The 21979-nt window shown below is 46.4% G+C and overlaps 1 protein-coding gene and 1 pseudogene across 1 annotated transcript in view; both read right to left on the bottom strand.

Moving 5' to 3' along the window:
• The window catches only part of PRPF8 (pre-mRNA processing factor 8), a 32399-nt gene extending 11860 nt beyond the window's left edge, over positions 1 to 20539 (bottom strand). Inside the window, exons 1-24 of the mRNA XM_006079765.4 lie at positions 20385 to 20539; positions 20085 to 20195; positions 19401 to 19569; positions 15444 to 15608; positions 15141 to 15359; positions 14793 to 15005; positions 14459 to 14584; positions 14260 to 14365; positions 12976 to 13166; positions 12729 to 12848; positions 12453 to 12642; positions 12196 to 12315; positions 11951 to 12085; positions 11475 to 11604; positions 10904 to 11100; positions 10597 to 10803; positions 10305 to 10468; positions 9748 to 9874; positions 9454 to 9646; positions 8992 to 9179; positions 8600 to 8838; positions 8238 to 8384; positions 7835 to 8045; positions 7521 to 7637 (exon numbers count right to left, since the gene is read on the bottom strand). Of these exons, the coding sequence (XP_006079827.1) occupies positions 7521 to 7637; positions 7835 to 8045; positions 8238 to 8384; positions 8600 to 8838; positions 8992 to 9179; positions 9454 to 9646; positions 9748 to 9874; positions 10305 to 10468; positions 10597 to 10803; positions 10904 to 11100; positions 11475 to 11604; positions 11951 to 12085; positions 12196 to 12315; positions 12453 to 12642; positions 12729 to 12848; positions 12976 to 13166; positions 14260 to 14365; positions 14459 to 14584; positions 14793 to 15005; positions 15141 to 15359; positions 15444 to 15608; positions 19401 to 19569; positions 20085 to 20184 (3774 nt within the window). The 5' untranslated portion in view covers positions 20185 to 20195; positions 20385 to 20539. The remainder of the gene's footprint in view (positions 1 to 7520; positions 7638 to 7834; positions 8046 to 8237; positions 8385 to 8599; positions 8839 to 8991; positions 9180 to 9453; positions 9647 to 9747; positions 9875 to 10304; positions 10469 to 10596; positions 10804 to 10903; positions 11101 to 11474; positions 11605 to 11950; positions 12086 to 12195; positions 12316 to 12452; positions 12643 to 12728; positions 12849 to 12975; positions 13167 to 14259; positions 14366 to 14458; positions 14585 to 14792; positions 15006 to 15140; positions 15360 to 15443; positions 15609 to 19400; positions 19570 to 20084; positions 20196 to 20384) is intronic.
• LOC112583764 lies at positions 5175 to 7514 on the bottom strand (annotated as a pseudogene).
• Positions 20540 to 21979: the final 1440 nt, after the last annotated feature.

Genomic DNA, 21979 nt, shown 5'->3' with positions numbered 1-21979 from the left:
GGATATGGACTCTATATACCTTGTCAGGGCGCCAACAGCGCTGCTTCTATCTACTGAAACGTCTATGTGTGCACCAGCTGCAAAGTTAATTTCTAATTGCAGCTGGGTCTTCAGGTACATGATAACAGCATTCCACCTGGCACACGCCTTGGTCATCTCCCATATGCAGGTTTCTGAAGAAAAATGTGTCTCAGTGAGATGGCTCCCTACTCCCCTAAACCTGCTAATCTCCTGGTGACTCACTGGTTTTTCATCTGCAAGCCAAGTATGTTTGTCCAACTTTCACTAAATATTTAAGATACCAGAGCAGTCTGAATTTCAGACATCCTTTCATGCTCAAAAAAAGTATAAATTTCTGGGAAAATGTCATGTGTCTTTATATTATAAGCTTAGATGAGTTTAATAAAGTGAATGCTATCTCTGAAGCCAAAAATAAAAAGAGGAACCTGGAAGGGGAAATAAATCCACAACTTCCAACACTCTTCTTTCAGTAACTGACAGAAATAGGCAAAAGAAAAAAAAAGACATTAAAGGACTTGAACAACACAACTTACAGAACCTAAATGACATCTGTAAAACCCAACAGCAGCAGAATACAGATTCTTTTTCAAGTACACAGGAGACAGTCACCATATAGGCTAAACCATAAAACAAGTCTACATTTGAAAAACTAAGATCATAAAGATCTGACCATAATAGAATTAACTAGACACCAATAACACAGAGGTATCTAGCTTCAGCAATGCGTGAACCATGAACTTCCCAATGTTCAAGCTGGTTTTAGAAAAGGCAGAGGAACCAGAGATCAAATCGCCAACATCCACTGGATCATGGAAAAAGCAAAAGAGTTCCAGAAAAACATCTATTTCTGCTTTATTGACTATGCCAAAGCCTCTGACTGTGTGGATCACAATAAACTATGGAAAATTCTGAAAGAGATGGGCATACCAGACCACCTGACCTGCCTCTTGAGAAATCTGTATGCAGGTCAGGAAGCAACAGTTAGAACTGGACATGGAACAACAGACTGGTTCCAAATAGGAAAAGGAGTACGTCAAGGCTGTATATTGTCACCCTGCTTATTTAACTTCTATGCAGAGTATATCATGAAAAACGCTGGATTGGAAGAAGCACAAGCTGGAATCAAGATTGCTGGGAGAAATATCAATAACCTCAGATATGCAGATGATACCACCCTTATGGCAGAAAGTGAAGAGGAACTAAAGAGCCTCTTGATGAAAGTGAAAGTGGAGAGTGAAAAAGTTGGCTTAAAGCTCAACATTCAGAAAACGAATATCACGACATCCAGTCCCATCACTTCATGGCAAATAGATGGCGAAACAGTGTCAGACTTTATTTTTTTGGGCTCCAAAATCACTGCAGATGGTGACTGAAGCCATGAGATTAAAAGACACTTACTCCTTGGAAGGAAAGTTATGACCAACCTAGACAGCATATTCAAAAGCAGAGACATTACTTTGCCAACAAAGGTCCGTCTAGTCAAGGCTATTGTTTTTCCAGTGGTCATGTATGGATGTGAGAGTTGGACTGTGAAGAAGGCTGAGCGCCGAAGAATTGATGCTTTTGAACTGTGGTGTTGGAGAAGACTCGTGAGAGTCCCTTGGACTGCAAGGAGATCCAACCAGTCCATTCTGAAGGAGATCGGCCCTGGGATTTCTTTGGAGGGAATCATGCTGAAGCTGAAACTCCAGTACTTTGGCCACCTCATGCGAAGAGTTGACTCATTGGAAAAGACTCTGATGCTGGGAGGGATTGGGGGCAAGAGGAAAAGGGGACAACAGAGGATGAGATGGCTGGATGGCATCACCGACTCGATGGACGAGAGTCTGAGTGAACTCCGGGAGTTGGTGATGGACACGGAGGCCTGGCGTGCTGCGATTCATGGGGTCACAAGGAGTCGGATGCGACTGAGCGACTGAACTGAACTGAATCTGGAAAAACACCTCAATATTTGAAAATTAAACAGCATACTTCTAAGTATGGGTAAAATAAGAACTCACAAGGGAAATCAGAAAACATTTTTAACTGAATGAAAAGGAAAACCTATCAAAATTTGAGGGATGCAGCTAAAGCAGTGCTTAAAAGGAGATTTTTCAGCACTAAGTATGTCCATTAAAATGAAAGGTCCAAAATTGTCATTTAACCTTTACTTTGACAGACTAGAAAATGAAGAGCAAATTAAACCCAAAGTAAGCAAAAGAACAGAACCAATGAAATAGCAAAGAGAAAAAATAAAATTAAAAAAAACCAAAAGCAATTTTTGAAAAAGATCCATTAAAAAAAGAGAATAAACTAAAAGTTTATCCCAAAAGATATAATCAAGGTTTTAAGGCAAGGAATGTTTGTCAGACAATTGTTGACGTGAAAGATCACACTGGCTGGAGTTATCATAGGAATCAGCCTTGAGCAAACAGTATTCAGGACAGGCAGTACGAAGTGACCCCAGAGTGAGGTAACAGCCTGAACCAAGTCACAAAAGCAAAACTGAGCATCTGAGCAACAGACCTACAGCAGCAGCTGGGGGCCAGAACGGGCTAGATCTGGCAGTAAAGCAAAGACTTCAACAGGGTACCTGAGGCTTAGTAATAAGTTCTCTGACTGTATTTGGCCCTTGGAATCACAGGCTGCATGGTTTGTATCACAGAGCACCCCAGTTCTGCTGTAGCTACCAGTGCTGTATTTCTGGTAGGGAATAAGTATGAATTCCCAGACAGCATCATGTTCCTTTAAGAAGAGTAGTAGTTTCCGGGGATGAGTGGAAACAAGAAGGAAATGACACTGAGTGATTCCATGTACCGTGTACCATGTACCATGGTTAAGAACTTCACACATGTTATGTCTTCATAAATGAGACAAATTCAATGTACATAACCTGCACATCATAATACATGACCAACTTGGAATGTAATGTGGAAAAATAAAACTGATGTTAGGACAATGGGTTGCTGGTGTTTTATGGATTTTGTTAGTATTTAATTTCTTTTTACTATAAATGAAAACATAACTATTAGAGAACTTAATGATAACTTTTACTGTATCCTTTTAAACCATGATATAGTAGAGACTGATTTTTCTTCTATTTAAAACTAAATGTATGGCTGGGGTGGGGGCAGGGGAGACAAAGAGGCAGAGAGGATCTTTTAGGGCATGAAAACTGTATGTTATTTTAGCAATGGATATGTGTTCTTATTGGCTTCCCAAGTGGCGCTAGTGCTAAAGAATCCATCTGCAATCCCTGGGCTGGGAAGATCCCCTGGAGGAGGGCATGGCAACCCACCCCAGTATTCTTGCCTGGAGAATTCCAAGGACAAAGGAGACTGGCAGGCTACAGTCCATGGGGCTGCAAAGGGCGAGACACAACTGAGTGACTGAGCGCAAGTATTCTTATATATGTGTTCAATCCCAGAGAATATATACCACACCAAGAGTGAACCCTAAGGTAAACTTGGGACTTTGGATGGTCACAATGTATCAATGTAGGTTCTTCTGTGGTATAAATGTACCACTCTGGTGAGGAATGCAGGCGCAGGGATTTTATGGGAAATCTTGGTACCTTCCTTTCGATTTTATTATAAATCTAGAACTGCTCTAAAAAAAAGTTTATTAAAAATAATGTAAAATAAAAATCAAAACAAAAAAGGACAGAGAAATACACCTACTGCTGGGCAAAGATGTTTGTTTCCTCTAAGTCATCTACACATGCTTAAAGGGACTCCCTGGTGAGAGGGAGAGAAGACAGGGAACTCGGCAGGAGTTCCTGTCGGTCCTCCAGAAGCTAAAGTTAGGTAGGTTGTACCTTACAGGTCAGGTGCTCGAACGTGGTACGTTGCTATTTTCCTTCTGTTATTTCTGGCACTTACCAGAGTCTTGTTTAAATGTTCCAGTCTTATTTCATAGCCACTACTAGGACTGAGGGCGTCCTGGCTCCAAGCTTGGGCGAGCACACTGCCCGTACATAAAGCAAGAATGTACCTAAAGCTGTAGCATCAGTAATGACTACAAGTGAGTCCCCCATTTTACAGATGCGGGAACTGAGGCCCACAGTGCGTGAGTGACTTAACTCAGATCCCAACCAGTAACGTGGCAGAGCTAGGACTGAACCTAGTTTGACTCCCGAACCATTATTCTAACAACTACATCACACTGCCCCCCCTGACCTCTGGCTCTAACCTCTCACACATCTATTCCCTTGAACCCTGCCTTTTTTCCCCCAGGGCCATTTGCCTCTCTGGTCTCGACCTTCTCCCCCGCCCAATATCCAGGATTCCAATGGGGCCAGCACCTTTGACTCCCTGCATCCAGTCCCTCATGACTCCCCAACAGCCCTATGACAAAGCCCCCATCCTAAATCAGCACTAGAATCGATATACCTTCTCCAGCCCCTCGCTGAGTGCTTGAATAGCTGAGTCCTGGGAAGAGGCACTCACTCACAGCTGTCTTCACTCTCTTAAAGCCCTCAGTATGTTATTCTGAATCACACCCCTCCTTCAACAACTGAATCACACCCCCACTGCTGTGCTCAATTAAAACATCCTATGCCACTCACTCCAGCCCTGGGAAAACTGAAAAAAGCAAGATTTGTTACAGCTTCCCACTATACTTATCTACATTCACATCAATACTGACCTCTTTCTACTAGGTTCAGAGGATGCGTCCCTGTACCTATTTCTGCTGAGCAGACACCACTCCATCGCTTATCACGTCTCTGCTGCACTCAGAACGCTGCTGGCTCCCTACTGTGCACTGACTCCCATCACTCCCATTTAAAATACCTGCCCTGACTTCTATCTTCCTCTAGGTGGCGTCTCGTGTCCCTCCACCTCCAGCTGCTCTGGCAGACTGACAGTCCTTGGTGTCTCCACTCCCTCACTTCCCATAAAGCCTCACCCACTGCAATCTGGCATCTCTCCCCACTATTTCTGAAACAGCTTTTGCTAAGGTCACCAATGACGTCCTGACTGCCAAATCCAATGGCTACTTGTCAGGCCTTATCTGACTGAAACACTCTGAGGCAACTGACACTGTTAAGTGCCCGTCCCGATTCTTGACAGGCTTGGAGCCCGTGGCCCAGCAGTCGCCCAGTCTGGCCACACTGATGCTCAGTGTTCCCTAAGGTTTCAAACTCATCCCTCTGCTCTTCTCGATCCTTCCGCTTTCCCCAGATAATCTTGCTCATCTTGAGCTTTCAACCATCGCCTTTATGCTGACAGGCTCTTAAACCTACATTTGCAATCCAGACATCTTCTCCAAGCTCCAGGGTGCAAAGTTATCTCTACCTGAACATCCTATAGGAACCTCTAAGTTCCCCCTAACCTCTTACTTTCTCATCTCATTTCTCTCCCTGGAGCTTCAAGCCTGTAATACTTTTTTTTCATCAAATCTAAGAGGTACCGCTAAGAGGGACAAAATACATACACTTATATATGGATATATTTACCTTGGAACTGAAGAAATGTGATTTCAGTAAGTGTCTGCTGGAACCTCTATCTGGATGTTTTTAGGAACATCAAACTTCTTATACCCTAAACTAAATCCATTTATCTTCTCTCCTAACTCACTCTTCTCCCTGTAGTCTTCCAGTTGGTGGCTCCATCATCCATCCAGTCACCCATACCAAAAACTGAATGTTATTTTGACTTCCTTTCCCTCTGGCATGTCACCACGATGAAGCTCTGCTGACTTTTATCTACTAACTACTTATCAAATCTGTTTCCCCATCCCTCTACCTTCAGTGTTCTCATCATTTTTATCTGGCCTTCAGCAGAGCCCCCAAACCTCATCTTTCTTCCTACTCTTCTGAATCCATCTTCCCCACAGCTGCACGAGTGAACCACCTAACTCAGAAACCTGAACAGTCACCCCGTGCTCAGGACCCTTATGGGATTAATGAGGCGGTGATGACCTCCATCATCTAGCTCTTATCTGTTCCGCCTCCATCTCTTCCACAATTCTATTGCCCCAAACTTTTTATGGCCCCACAGACACTATGCTTGCTACCTCTTCATACCTCTAGCTGAAAGAAGGCCCTCCCTCACCTGTCTCTCACCTGTTATTTCTTTTGGGAAGTCTTTCTCCCTTTCCCAGACTGGGCTAGAGTCAAGACCGTGAGGACTTTCACTGATCCCCAAATAACACAAGAGCTCTAAAACCATATGGTACTATAGTTCTCTTGACTATGCATGTCTAGCCAACTAGGCAGTGAGCTCGAGGAAGGCAGAGACTCTCACAGGCAGCGTGTGTGTATGCCTTGAACACAAGGAATGAATGAGTTACACAATTCCTGTCACCTGACTCTAGAGGACATAAACCAACCTAAGAAGACAGACACTTTTCCCTGCACTATACCCCCCAAATGTATCATGAGGGAGTTGAGATAAGGAGTATCATTAAAAAAAAATGTATCCTTAACAAAACTATTAAAAAACTCTACTAGAAAACTGAAAGCCTTCTTTATTACATATTTAAAGGGATAGGAAAGCCAGAAGGGGAGAAAATGCTACAGCTAAGAGTTACTCTAAGACAAGTCAGGAGGAGGTGATATTTTTTTTAACACACTGGGGCATTTTATCTCTATATATGTATTATATGCATTGAAAAAGAACCAGGTTATCCCCCTACGTGTTTTTACGTCTTGCTTCTTTGTGGTGCACGATGCCACCTGAGTTGTCAGCATAATGAATCCAAACTGATGGGGCAAGAGCAGAATATACTGCCATTTTTCTAGATCTTTGAGTTGCACAGCAAATCTGGGGCTGATCACATCACGACAGTGTTTAATCTGCCTGTGAAGTTCACAGTTTTGCCTGCTCTGTGATCACTAGTGATTTCAAATTCACCAGTATCACGCTGCCTCATCACCACAGCTAGAAACTGGACAATGACTTTGAAACACAACCTGATAAGAACCTAGACTTCCCTTTCTTTTTGGTATAACTGATGCTCTTGAGAGCAACAGCCAGGACATTCATGTGCACCATTTCTAGAATGGGAAAACAGCAGAAAGAGCAAGGCAACTTTTTAAACCTTGAAAAAAACGTAAGCACACACAGTTAAGTAATCTTCAGATTACTCTTTCTCAATTCCAGCTGCCTTCCAAAGGGGTGGAGCGGGGGGCTTTGGAAGCAACTAAAGAGGAAATAAACAAAGATAGCTTGTTATACTTGCTTTTTAACATGCATGCTACGTTAAAGGTCAAAAGATTAAATGTATGACCTGGATAACAAGCCAGGTTGGGGAAGACGCAAAAATAGTGATTTTTGTCCAAATTTAAAAATCCCACTTCTACTCTCACCTTAACTTAGAAGCATTGCAACTACGCAGATGCAGGCTATAGAATTCCTACAGGGATTCTCAGGAAACCACTGTGAATTGATCTGACACTCCAAGCTGCAGTACCATGAAGCATGGAGACTGTACACTGAGCACAGCTGGGAAAAAAGAAAAAAGCCGGGAAGGGCGGAAGGGATGAGCCAGACAGAGGCCATGACTACTGCGTGTACCTTCGTGAAGGTGGTGGAGCCAGAGGCCATCAGAATTTGACGCACGCGGTTGTGGAAGCGCTGCATTGACTCATCATCCACACGCAGGAAACACTGAGCTGTCCGCTCTTTAGTCACCTAAACCACAAGCTCAAGGTTAACTACCTCTGGAAATGCCAGGGGAACAAGAAACAACTCTGACCACCACTAAGCCCTAGCCTCCCAGGAAGGCCCAGCTGACTGACGATGGAAAGTGTGCCGCCGTGCCTCTTGCCCCACACCCGTGAGGATGGAGCTGGGCCTGCTCCTACCCCCGGCCCCACCCAAGACTGTACCTCATTCTGTAGGTTCCAGACCCCGTCCTTGTGGGTGAACTCCTCGTAGCTGGTGCGGCACTTAGGCAGGATGCGGCACTCAAAACCACACATGTTGAACAGCAGGTTGGGATTGTCCTTACTGTACACGGACACGAAGCTGTTCTCCCACTGAACTGTAGTCACTGAGCGTGGCAGACGGTTCTTGATGTCCCAGAACACTGCCCGACCCCTGCCCACAGAGAACACAGGGTCACATCGGTCTCTTGGAAGAAGCTTCCATTCAAAGGCCAGCCAGACTGATGACGTCCCAACAAAGCATACCCTCCCACCCAGGACACCGCCCCATCAACTCCCTTTAATCGCCCTCTGGGTCCCTCAAGCTGACACTCTTCCAGCTCCCACAGCCCCAGCTTAGACTCACAGGTTGACATCATGCTTCATGAGGCGCATGCGGGCGTCTCGGGGCCAGCACTTCTTGTTATTGTAGCCAACGATGTTTTCGTTGTTGGGGTCAGGGTGCTCTGTCAGGTAACGCTGGATCAGGTCCCGAGCCTCATCTGCTGTGAACCTACAGAGCAAGGTGAGTGGCTGAGGCCCAAGGACACTGGGATCTCATGAGGCCTATGGCTCCACAGGTGGAGGCCACTCCCAATCCCCAGGCTACTCACAGGACTTCATCCCATTTCAGAGCGCCAACCCAGCAGCAAGTCAACTAAGGTACAATAGCTGCTTCAGAAGTTGGGCAAGGACCTCAACACGATAAGACTCCAGGCAAGCCCTCACCTGAAGAAAATATGGATGCGATCAATGTATCTGCAGAAGAGACGGATGGGGTGGGCAGCCTCGGTGGCTATGTCTTGGAAACTGAGAAAATCATTTGGCATCTGAGGTGGCCCGGCCATCTCACTGGCTCGGTGCAACCCCAATACAAGCAAGTCCATCACCAGGCCATAGTACTGTACAATGAAAGAGGCAAACTGCAGGCCTCTGATGATCCCGTATGAATTTGTATGGTTCATGTCCTAGAAAGAAAGACAATTCTTAACCACAGCAAAATCCCGGGGTTTTCAGGGCCCATCCTCTTCTGCCTTCCCCCTGCCACGGAAATCCAAACACAGTGGGCCAGACCACCCCCCACTCCCCCCAATTCCTTGCCACCCTGCCCCAAGACACACCTTGTAATTGATAACAACGTTGTTCTTGGCTGTCATGTAGTCAGCTATATTGTGGTCAACGATGAGACGCAGCAGCCTATTGAGCAAGGTCAAGTCAATCTTCTCATACATCTTCTCAAATCGTGACTCCAGCATGACATTGCACTCGCCCTCGCTTGTCTCCCACACATCCTGCAGGTTATTGATGCCTGAGGGGGGAAAGAAACACAAAGCTCTGGCAGGTCAGAAGTTCTCTTTTAGGACTAGTGCCTACAGAGCCATTACACTCCTATCCAGATCATACGACCACTCCATTCATTCACTTGGATTGCTAGCAGAGTCAAACTGCTCAGTGTAACATCAACACCATTTCTTTGGTACCAGGCATCAAGAGAGTAAACTAATTATGCTATCTGGATGAGAATTTCAAGGTAGAAATTAAGGTATCTGCCTTCCTTAGAGGCAGCCCCAGAAAAGTTTTACCTTGGCACCATTTGTAAACAAGCAGAGGAGGTGGTTCTGTGTCTGCAGGCTTGATCCAGGGTGGGAACAGGCGGCGCTTGTCAGCTTCGTACCACAGGTACTGGTCCAGGTAGGCATCAGTGATCTTCTCCAGTGGCTCCACATCATACACTGGCACAAGGTGGCTATAGAGGTCCATGAACTCAATGCCCACCTGTGGGACAAGGAAGCTGGCTCACACCAACCCACCAAACACCCTGGGTGCCATGAATGAATCACACAGCCAAAAGAAAACGTGTGGGGTATCTCACTCACTTCTTTAAAGGCTCTCTGTGTAAGGAGGTGACGCTTGATGCGGGACAGTGCCTCATGGGGGTTGTCATAGGCCTGCTCGATCAGACCTAGCTCCTCCCTCTGAGACTGGTTTAATCGAGACTTCACACTGACAAGGCAGAAGAAAAGGTGAATGAGGGAACTTCCCTGGTGGTCCAATGATTAGGAATCCACCTGCCAAAGCAGGGGACATGGGTTCAATCCCTGGCCTGGCCAGGAATATGTCACATGCCGTGGGGGTAAACTAAACCCATGCACTGTTAACTTCTGAGCCCGAGCTCCAGAGCGCATGCTCCACAAAAGAAACCACCGCAATGAGAAACCCACACACTGCAAGTAGAGTAGCCCCTGTTTGCTGCAACAAGAGAAGGCCCAAGGGCAACAATGAAGACCCAGTGCAGCCAAAAAACAAATTTAAAAAGTGTGAATGGGAAAACCAAGAGGAAGCCATCCCCAGAAAGGCCTTCTCTGGACTCTAAAGATGATGCCACTCTGTGTCCATCACCTCCCTACAGGGACCTGTCGTCTCTACTCCTCACCTGTAAGCTTCCTTGAGCCGCTCCAAAGCCAAGATCAGCAACTTGGTGTCATGCTTGTAGGAGAGCGGGGGGAAGGGGATGGGCGAGAATCTACGGCTTTCCAGCCAATGCACAGTAGTGGTATACACCGCCACCGCTTCCTCTGCTGTGATGTAAGGACCGTCCTGCAAGGTGGATATGAGAATCAGCTTCCCACTGCAGCCTCATCCCACCAGGGCCAGGCATGGTCCCAACCCTGCAGTCTGCCCTCCTGCTCACCCCCACGCCCCTAGCCCAGCCTACTCCATCTAACCTTTAGGTAGTTGTGCTGCCGCTCCTGTTCTGCCTTCAGGTAGAGCCGAGTCAGGCGGCCCAGGTTCTTTTTGCACACAGTCTTGTCTACGGTGGCCCCGCGGCGGATGCGTTCTCGGTTGTAGTGGGCGGTGTTGGTCCACCAGTCAGCCTTGGCCTTCACGTACCGAAGAATCATATTCTCTATCGGTGTTGGCAGCCCAGGGACCTGAAAGTACAAAAGGCACGATGAAAAAGCGACAGGGGGCTAAAGCAGTCCAGGACTGGTAATACCCAGGCCCCTCTATGAGCCGGGGAGACCTCCCCACCTTCCAGGGAATGTTGGCCTTCCAGCAGCGCCAGGCCTCACTGAGGTGCTGCAGGATCGTCCGGGCCTTGTTCTGCTTGATCCCCTCAGGCATCATGTCCAGGATGTCATGCATCACAGCGGCCCGAAGCTCAAGGTCAAAATGTGACTCCACTCGCTGCTTTGTTACCGTCTTGGCCACCCCCTTTGAGTGTCGGCCTAGAAGTGAAAGTGGTTAAAAGCAAGATTTGTTGTTCCTACTAAAGTTTCTACTTTCATATCCGTTGATAACCACGGTTACAGTGAAATCAGAAAGTATGAATAAAGCCCAGCACATGCAAGACACAATACGTCTGAAAAGATTCACAACGATGCTTCTGAGGCATTTCCATCCTGTAGATGCTCGCTGGCCTTAAGGCCCCACAATGAAGCCCAAGAAAAGAGAATACTAGGTCAGACTCATTAGGTACTGGGCCTTAGAGGTGATCCGACAGGAAGGGATGCTCAATCTCAAACAAGGACAAGGGAAGGATCAGGAGCACACATGGCCTATTCTTGAATGAGAGAAGTCAGACATGGAGAAAACCACTCACCTTCAAACTGCCGGGCCAGGAGGTTGCCCAGCCATCGCTCCAGCAAAGGGGTGATGCCACGCATGAAAAACAGCCAGACCCGCCAGCCAGCAGCCCAGAAACCACAGCCAGGGCCCTTCCCTACAGGACCCTAGGATCCCAAGCAAAAGTCAAGAACACAAGTTAGTAATTCATTCAGACAACAACAGAACACTGGGCAGAAGTGGAGCAAAGAGCACAGGTATGGCAATAAAGGGGGGATAAAAGAGAAAACCCTTTTAAGATCTCAATATTTAAAATGGAGTAAATGAGGAAACCAGCAACTGAGATTTTCTATTTAGAACTAAAGATGGGCTCTGGGGAGAAGTGTTGAGATCTACAGGACAGCAGTAATAACACTCAGAACCTCTCTCCAAATAGGCCCTTGGAAAGAGCCCTGACCGATGTACAGATTAAGATGGATCTGAGAATATGAATGCACAAGGGCAGGGTCTTACCGTGTTAAAGCGATAATAGATAAGGTGCTTCAGGTCCTTGCACATACGAATCTGCCGCATCAGCTTGTATTTGTAGCGGTACATGCCCGTCAGCTGCCCCACGTGGGCGAAGATATACTGCAACCCATCTGCCAGCTGCAACACAGTGGCCCCAACAGGCTTTAAGCTAGAGCCAGTTCCATGATCAGCCCAAGCTTCACCCAGCTTCCCTACAGGGGGCAGGGACTGGGGATTCCTAGCCTCACCTGGAAGGCATCCACATTGCCCAACCGATACTGCACATGACTGTCCACCACCAGCTTAGTTAGACGCAGAACTTCTCGACACAAATGGAAAGCATTTCCAAAACGAGATTTCTTTCTTTCCTGGAAAAAATGCCAAGGACAAAAACAACATTAGTCAGCAATGCTCTGGACTGGATACACACCTTCCCAAGAGGCCAGGGCAAAACCAGCCCGTCCCTCAGCCCAGGACCGTCCCCCTTAAGGTCCAATGCAAGTACCTTGGTGGTGAGTGTCTTAACAGGTTTAAGGTTGAAGTTGTAATCCAGGTGCAGATAGTTGAGGTTCTTACGGTGAATGAGAAGGTTGAGCATGTTGTAGCCCTGGCGGCAAACCTGTAGCCCCACCTCCACCCAATCCAGCTTGGTAGACTGGAAGAATTTGGTGGCTTTGAAGGATCGGAATAGATACCTGGGATGGGAATAAGGAGTGAGAGTGAGCCTCCTGATCATCTCTGGAACAGAAGAAGGCTGAGCAGGGGCCCCAGGGCACCTCACCTCTTCTTCTGGGCTTTCGGGGGCCGGTGCTTCAGGGCATTGAGCACATAGTACTTAAGCAGCTTTTGGTAGGAGACCCTCACTTTCACAGGCTGCCCAGCAGGACAGTGCTCCCGATACCTGAAAAAACACACCCATTAGAGCTTGGCCCACCTCGCCCTCCAGCTGCCCTGCTAAAGGCTGTACGCCCACCCAGCTGGAGTCTTTAATCCTATACATCTGCTACTCTCCCCAGGTAAAGCCTTACCAGTTCTTGACAAGGGGGATGTCTAGGGCCCGGCGAGTGCGACCAGAGCGTAGGTTGAAGGGCCGGGGGGCCCAGAGCAGGGCGATGCCATTGGCTGTATTGTCTGTGTAGAGGGGTGTGTCCTTCAGAAAGGGCTCCACAAACTCTGGGAGCTCAAACTCCTCATCGTCATCTGGCAATGGTTCCTGGCTCTGAAAGAAGAACCCCCAAGGGTTTAGCTCCTGCTGAACTGCACAGAGACCTGGGATGAGAGAGAAACTCTCTGGGGCCAAACACAGTGGCTACATCTGCTATGGAAACTGGGCTGCCTGACAAGAGAAGCCCTGAAGAACGAGGGCAAAGGAGGCCAAGGGAGCAGAGAACAGGGCAGGGCCAACTGGGCGAGTAAGCAGCACTCCTCTCACCCCAACTGGCTCTCCACCAAAGGCCTCCCAGAGGAGCCCCCAACACCAGGGAGAGCTAAACATGCAACCACCTCCTGTCCAAGCTCCAAAAACTGGGCCTGGGGAAGGAGATCTGTTTATGTTAAGAACATGAAGGAACATGAATCAACACCAAAAACACTGTGCCAAATATAAGAAGCCAGCCACAAAAGACTACATACTGTACAACACTATTTATACGACATGTCCAAAACAGGCAAATCTATAGAGACAGAAAGCAGATTAGCAATTGCGTAGACATGGAAAATTCAAGAGAAATAGACAGTGACTACCATGGGTTCAGGGTTTCTCTCTGAGGAAACGAAAATGTCCTAATAACTGTGGTGATGGTTACACAGCTCTGTGAATAAACTAAAACCACCGAATCATACACTTTAAATGGGTGAATTGTGTGTAGTGAATTACAGCTCAAAAAAAGGATTTAAAAACACACTGGAGAAACTTATCCAGTGGATAAGACTTTGCACTTCCAATGCAAGGGACACAGGTGTGATCCCTGACCAGAGAACTAGATCCCGCATGCCACAACTAAGGCCTGGTGCAGCCAAATAAATAAAATATTTTGAAAAATAAACAATTTTTCTGGAAACAGACCAGAATAAGATTAGAGTTCCAGAGAAGAAACAATAAAGCCCAGATGGGTAATCACAGAAACCAAGATAATATCAATAACTTGGTTTGAGCCAAGTGCCAAACTCTCACATTACAGTTCCCGTTACAGCTCGAGGGGAATACTTAAGGATGGAAATCATGTCTCCCTCTAGCTGAACTTTTATCTAGTCATGCTTCTGCCCAGTCAGGAAATTTCTCTTGAAGAGCTGAGAATGTCCCTTCCTCTCACCTTGACGGAGTGTCTATGGGAAATTGGGTTAATCAAAGGATCAAAGTAGAAAGCTGGCAGATCAGGATCCTCAGTTTTGATGAACACAACATTAGGAGTGTGGTACCTGAAATGAAACAAGAGTCAGCCAAGGTGCTCCCCCCGGCCCACTGGAAACGCCAGCCACCCCTCTCGCCCAGCTGGGCTCCAGCTCTCTCACCAGGTGAGGTGGACATGGTGTGGCAGGTTGTTGTACAGGTAAGGAAACGCAATCTTGTACTCAGTGCGGATAGGCTGCCGGATGATGATCTTGTTGATGTCATTGAATTCATTCCAGTCTTCATCCCTAGGGCACAGAATCAAGGGTGAGCAGCTGAGTTGGGCAGTCTGGAAACTATAATGGGATCTAAAGGATGAAGATTAGATTTTACAATGGCTGCTTCATGTTGATGTTGGGCAGAAACCAACAAAATTCTGTAAAGCAATTCTCCTTCAATTAAAAAATACATTTCAAATTTATTTAACTTAAAAACACTCTACTCTCTCCAACTTACTGTAGGTTGATGTCTCGGACAAGAGGCTCAAATTTGGGGCCTCCAGGAATGGCCATATTAAGTGCCTTGGATGTAAAAAAGGCCTTCAGATCAAACAGATAGAAGTAATTGTCATCAACCAAGTCTGTCAAGAGCTGATTGGCCAGGCGGTAGAGAGTGGACATCATAGGCAATGTGAACTGCCAGCGCTGGTAAGTGGAACCATTTACATACCTAGGGAAAAAAGAGAGGCCCATGTAAGTTCAAATAGGTGTACCAGCTAGCCAGGGCATGCTACCTACTGGTCTCCCAGGTCCCCCTCTGGAGTTCCAAACCCTCACAGGAATGGTAACTCCAACTATCACTCACTTCCGGCTATCCCTTAATGGCTGGTGGTCATAGAACCAGTCCAACACAGGGGCATCCTCCTCAGGGTCCAGCTCTAGCTGAATGGCTTCCAGTGGCTCAACATCTAGAATATTGTCAGCATAGTCCAAAGGTGGCTCCTCATCATCAAAAGGGGGGAAACGCATCCTCTTGAAATGCCTCCTGTCTCTTTTTTCCCGACGCATCATAATCCACATTGACCTGGAAGTCGACAATGTCACGCAACAGTTTCTACATAATGTCCCCTCAACCGCCACCACCACCCCACATTCCAGCCCCTCTCACCCCCACTGGGAGATGTAGACAGGTTCAATGACCCAGGGGATCTCATTGACAAAGGAAATGGCTCCGGTGATGTGGTACAGCACAGGCACATCCCGAATCTGCTCCCAAGGCATAGGCATGTTCTCCAGGAGCTTGAGGACTGCATGTGGCATGTACTTGAGGGCACTGTAACAACAGGAAGAGAGATGATAAGAAATGACAAGGTGTTCTGCTACCTAAGCCACGCAGAGAAGCAACAAGGTATCACAGTATCACATTCCACAGAAAACAGGCCTTACAGTCTAACTCCTAAATATAGTACACAGGCCCTCTGTGACCAGGAACTCTGCCTCCCCACCTCCAACAGTGCCACTTTTTTGTCTTAAACATCACTGTCCCACAATACTGGGTTTCAGTCCCTCTAAATCACCAGCTATTTCCCTAAAAACAGGTTTTAGGCTATCTTATATTCTATTCTCTCTGTGAAGTGAAGTCGCTCAGTCGTGTGCAACTCTTTGCGACCCCATGGACTGTAGCCTACTATGCTCCTCCATCCATGGGATTTTCCAGGCAAGAGTACTGGAGTGGGTTGCCATTTCCTTCTCCAGAGGATCTTCCTGACCCAGGGATCAAACCCAGGTCTCCCGCACTATAGGCAGACGCTTTACCGTCTGAGCCTAAATAAGAAAATATTCACATTTTATTTTAATCATTTGTCTGTTATGTCAGTAGGCCATAAGCTCCAGAAAGACTGTTCCTTCCTGATCATTGCTATATTCCTGGCACCTAGCACAGTTCTCAAATACTTTTGAAATAAACACAACTTCCATTGCTGTCTTGGACTAGTTCATTAAATGGCTAACACTTTTGTGTAAAAATGAAAAAGGATCTGCTAAGGTATTTATACCTGTACTCACCCACCTTGGGAAAACAAAAGGACACAAAGACCTTAGGACGTAACTTCCCTCAAACCTGAAGATTCTTGTCACTTAGGAATTACAGGCAGCAAGAATGTACAGGTGTCCTGCTCTGGGCTTTAATTCACTCAAAGATAAAGATGTCTCATCATAGTATCAACAGGACAAATTAAAAACTCCAGGCCCAGATCAGGGAAAAAAAACATAACAAAGAACATAACTGAGAACATCTTACATTGTTGATAGTACATAAATTGTTACAGTCACTAAGGAGAACAATATGGAGGTCCCTTAAATAACTAAAAAACAGAGCTACCGTATGAGCCAGCAATCCTACTCCTGGGCATATATACAGAGAAAACCATAATTTGAAAACAAACATGAACTCCAATGTTCACTACAGTACTACTTACAACAGCCAGAACATGAAAACAACCTGAATGCAGATCAACAGATGAATGGATAAAAAAGATACAGTACATATACATTCAGTCCAGTTCAGTCGCTCAGTCGTGTCCGACTCTTTGCAACCCCATGAATCGCAGCACGCCAGGCCTCCCTGTCCATCACCAACTCCCTAAGTTCACTCAAACTCACTTCCATCGAGTTGGTGAGGCCATCCAGCCATCTCATCCTCTGTCGTCCCCTTCTCCTGCCCCCAATCTCTCTCAGCATCAGAGTCTTTTCCAATGAGTCAGCTCTTTGCATCAGGTGCCCAAAGTACAGGAGTTTCAGCTTTAGCATCATTCCTCCCAAAGAACACCCAGGACTGATCTCCTTTAGAATGGACTGGTTGGATCTCCTTGCAGTCCAAGGGACTCTCAAGAGTCTTCTCCAACACCACAGTTCAAAAGCATCAATTCTTCGGCGCTCAGCTTTCTTCACAGTCCAACTCTCACATCCATACATGACCACTGGAAAAACCATAGCCTTGACTAGACGGACCTTTGTTGGCAGAGTAATGTCTCTGTTTTTGAATATGCTATCTAGGTTGGTCATAACTGTCTTTCCAAGGAGTAAGCGTCTTTTAATTTCGTGGCTGCAGTCACCATTTGCAGTGATTTTAGAGCCCCAAAAAATAGTCTGATACTGTTTCCACTGTTTCCCCATCTATTTCCCATGAAGTGATGGGATCAGATGCCATGATGTTCGTTTTCTGAATGTTGAGCTTTAAGCCAACTTTTTCACTTTCCTCTTTCACTTTCATCAAGAGGCTTTTTAGTTCCTCTTCACTTTCTGCCATAAGGGTGGTATCATCTGCATATCTGAGGTTATTGATATTTCTCACAGCAATCTTGATTCCAGCTTCGGCTTCATCCAGCCCAGCGTTTCTCATGATATACTCTGCATATAAGTTAAATAAGCAGGGTGACAGTATACAACCTTGACGTACTCCTTTTCCTATTTGGAACCAGTCTGTTGTTCCATGTCCAGTTCTAACTGTTGCTTCCTGACCTGCATACAGGTTTCTCAAGAGGCAGGTCAGGTGGTCTGGTATGCCCATCTCTTTCAGAATTTTCCAGTTTGTGGTGATCCACACAGTCAAAGGCTTTGGCATAGTCAATAAAACAGAAAGAGATATTTTTCTGGAACTCTCTTGCTTTTTCCATGATCCAGTGGATGTTGGCAATTTGATCTCTGGTTCCTCTGCCTTTTCTAAAACCAGCTTGAACATCGGGAAGTTCATGGTTCACACATTGCTGAAGACTGGCTTGGAGAATTTTGAGCATTACTTTACTAGCGTGTGAGATGAGTGCAATTGTGTGGTAGTTTGAGCATTCTTTGGCACTGCCTTTCTTTGGGATTGGAATGAAAACCGACCTTTTCCAGTCCTGTGGCCACTGCTGAGTTTTTCAAATTTGCTGACATATTGAGTGCAGCACTTTCACAGCATCATCTTTCAGTATGCTATGTATGTATATTTCAATATGATATGCACATCATAATGAACACATACATTAGTACAATGGAATATCACTCAGCTATAAAAAAGGAAATAATGCATTTGTAGCAATACAGATGGGCCTAGAGATTATCACACTGAGTGAAGTCAGACAAAGGAGAAATACTGTATGACATCCCTATATGTGGAATTTAACAACAAATAGAATCAACATTGCCAGGAGAAATATCAATAACCTCAGATATGCAAATAATACCACCCTTATGGCAGAAAACAAAGAAGAACTAATAAGCCTCTTGATGAAAGTGAAAGAGGAGAGTGAAAAAGTTGGCTTAAAGCTCAACATTCAGAAAACTAAGATCACAGCATCCAGTCCCATCACTTCATGGCGAATAGATGGGGAAACAGTGGAAACAGTGAGAGACTTTATTTCCTTGGGCTCCAAAATCACTGCAGATGGTGACTGCAGCCATGAAATTAAAAGACGCTTGCTCCTTGGAAGAAAAGCTATGACCAACCTAGACAGCATATTAAAAAGCAGAGACATTACTTTGCCAACAAAGGTCCGTCTAGTCAAAGCTATAGTTTTTCCAGTAGTCATGTATGGATGTGAGAGTTGGACCATAAAGAAAGCTGAGCGCCGAAGAATTGATGCTTTTGAACTGTGGTGCTGGAGAAGACTCTTGTGAGTCCCTTGGACTGCAAGGAGATCCAACCAGTCAATCCTAAAGGAAATCAGTCCTGAATATTCATTGGTGCTGAAGCTGAAACTCCAGGACTCTGATCACCTGATGTGAAGAACGGACTCATTAGAAAAGACCCTGATGCTAAGAAAAATTGATGGCAGGAGAAAGAGATGACAGAGGATGAGATGGTTGGATGGCATCACCGACTCAATGGACGTGAGTTTGAGCAATCTCTGAAAGTTGGTGATGGACAGGGAAGCCTGGTGTGCTGCAGTCCATGGGGTCACGACTGAGTGACTGAACAACAAATGACACAAATGAACTTTATTTAAAATGGATAACCACCCAGATGAGCTGTCTGAGAACATTAAAAGTCCCCAAATGACAGCAGTTCTCCAGGACTGAAACCTAAGAGACAGGGAGAAGGAAAAGGGACCAAATGCCAAATGAAATAATTCCAGGATGGTCTTACCCCAAGTACACCCTTTTATCATGCCGAAACTTCCTGTTGGTCATGTCTCCATGATCTCGGATGATCTTCCTGACATGTTCTGGAGGCATGTCTTCCTTCTGCGCATCCACAAATCCAAACTTCCGCTTTTCGGCATAGCGCTTAGCCTGCAATTGTTGCCATTTTCGGGCTGCAAAGACACCTCAGTTTAAAGACCTGCACATCATTTGCTTCATCTCTCCCCACCTCTCACCCTAAACTGAGTTTTTGTCTGGATGCGTGACAGAGGGTGGGCATCCAGAAGGAACACTCCCTGCCAATTCTCTTGTGAACTTGCTCTGCTTTCCTTTTTTAAATTTTTGCCAGCCATTTATCATTGCCTAGTATTTTTGGTACAACTAATGAAACCTTTTTTTTTTTTTTAACTATGTCTCTTTGCAATTTAAACCCTGTAAGGGAAGGGGTTTTGTCTGCATCACTATTGTATTCCCATTGTCTGGATCAATGCCTACAAGTAATAGGCACTTAAAAAAAAAGGATGGTTTCAGAGACTCGATTAGATGAAAAAATAAATAGCGGCTACTAAGTGCACTAACACCTAATGTTTTGACACCTAACAAAACAGGGGAAGGGGTCAAACTCGCTGCGCGCACGCGCACACTGGCACACCCGCCCCCAGGCGCCTCTACTACCCGCTTTCTTCACCTTTCTCCTGCAGCTTCTCCTCCGACATGTAGTCTGGCAGCGGGGCTAGAGGGCCAGGCACCGGGTTACCCGGCCCTCGGTAAGGAAATACTCCGGCCATGCCCGGAGAATCTGGGAAGCAGCAGAAGAAAAAAAATTAACGAACAGGGCCCAGGCCCTCAAGAGGGGCCGCAGAAACACGTCGAAACCCCCCGCCTGCAGTTCCGCCTCGCTCAGAGTGCGCCGGCCCAGTCCGTCTGGCCGCTCAGCCCCAACCTAACCTCGCCTCCCGCAGCCTGGCCCTTACAGTCCGCCACGCACCCCTACAGCCCCTCACACAGGCGGCCGCTTTTCAGCAAGGCAATGGCGGCAAGCCTACGTCCGCTCCGCGTTCCCAAAGCCAGGAAGTATGCAACCCAGGTTCAACGGTTGGCCCAATAGGCGCCAAAGTACTCAGGCGGTTTGGCGAACTCACCAATTAGAGTTGGAATATGGGCAGGAAGGGGCGGGACCAAGGACGGAAGTATTGAGCGCGAGGGGGTGTGGTCGGAATGGCTGCAAGCCCTTCCTTCCGCTTTTTTAGAACAGTTTCTAGGGCCTCAGCTGCGACTGGCCTGAAAGTGAAAGTGTTAGTTGCTCTGCTGTGTCGATTTCTTTTAAACTCCACGGACTGTAACCCGCCAGGCACTTCTGTTCATGGGATTCTCCAGGCAAGAATACTGGAGTGGGTTGCCATTCCCTTCTCCAGGGGCTCTTCGTGACCCAGGGATCGAAGCCGGCCTCCTGTATTGCAGGCAGATTCTTTACTGTCAGAGCTACCGGGGAAGCAACTTTGCGACTCGCCTGGGGCCACTGGAAACCCAAGCTTCCAGAATTTTAATAAATTTGTCGAAATTTGGGGCTGCCCAGGTGGCTCAGTGGTAAAGAATCCGCCTGCTAGTGCAGGATTGGCAGGAGACACGGGTTTGATCCCTCGGTTGGGAAGATCCGCTGGAGGAGGATATGGCAACGCGCTCCAGTATTCTTACCTGGAGAATCCCATAGTCAGAGAAGCCTGACGGGCTACAGGAGTCAGACACGACTGAACACTCATGCACGTGGAAATTTGCAGTTTACTCTATGTCTAGGCTTCTGTATTTAGACTTGACGTGCAGTATTAGCTCCGAGTCAGTCAGTCTTTTGTTCATGCGTTCAGTCGTTAATTCAGCCATCATTTATTGAAGGCTCACTAATGTATCAGGGGTTGGGCAGAGGGGAAAGCCAACCGCTAGGAGCTCAACAAGTTGCCCTGAGGTAGACAAGAACCCAAGCTCTTGTGATGCTCTGTGATGGGAATTCGAGGGCAGGGTATTTAACCCTTTGTTGTCAAGGAGGAGTTAGTCAATGAACCGTCAAAAATAAAAGACGTGGTGAGGAAATACATTGCAGAAAATTTTCTCCCCCTCCCTCTTCATTCCTATGTTTTGTCTCTGGCAACCCTCTGGAGTGTATAATGAATACCCTCTAACTGCTTCTTAACTCTTTAGTTATGTCTTTCTGCTTGAATTGCCCTACAATCTCCTTGTCTTGGTTTTACATTTCATCCCTCTTGCTCCATTTTTGGTAACAACGTTGAATCTGACTTAGATCAGTTTGTTCAAACACAAGTTTATTGTGGAGGATGTAGAGGACTTGTAATCCTTACAGATTCTTCACCTAGATGGGAATTTAGGACTCACAGGAGAAAGTGACACCTATGCAAAGGAGAGTCCAGGCCATTACAGGCTGGTGTGGAGGTTTATGTAGTTCAAAGAAGAGAGGAGCAGTATTAGAAATGTGTTGGAGTTGGGTGATATAAGGGATTTGAGGAGGTGAAGAAAGAGGAAGGAAAAAGGAATCCCAGGTGGTGGTAAACGCTAAGGTTAGAGTTTGGAAAG

The sequence above is a fragment of the Bubalus bubalis genome, chromosome 3 (genome assembly GCF_019923935.1).
Source record: "Bubalus bubalis isolate 160015118507 breed Murrah chromosome 3, NDDB_SH_1, whole genome shotgun sequence".
NCBI classification, from domain to species: Eukaryota; Metazoa; Chordata; class Mammalia; order Artiodactyla; family Bovidae; genus Bubalus; species Bubalus bubalis.
Note: the sequence above shows the minus strand (reverse complement) of the source record. Positions and strands in the feature narration are given on the sequence as shown.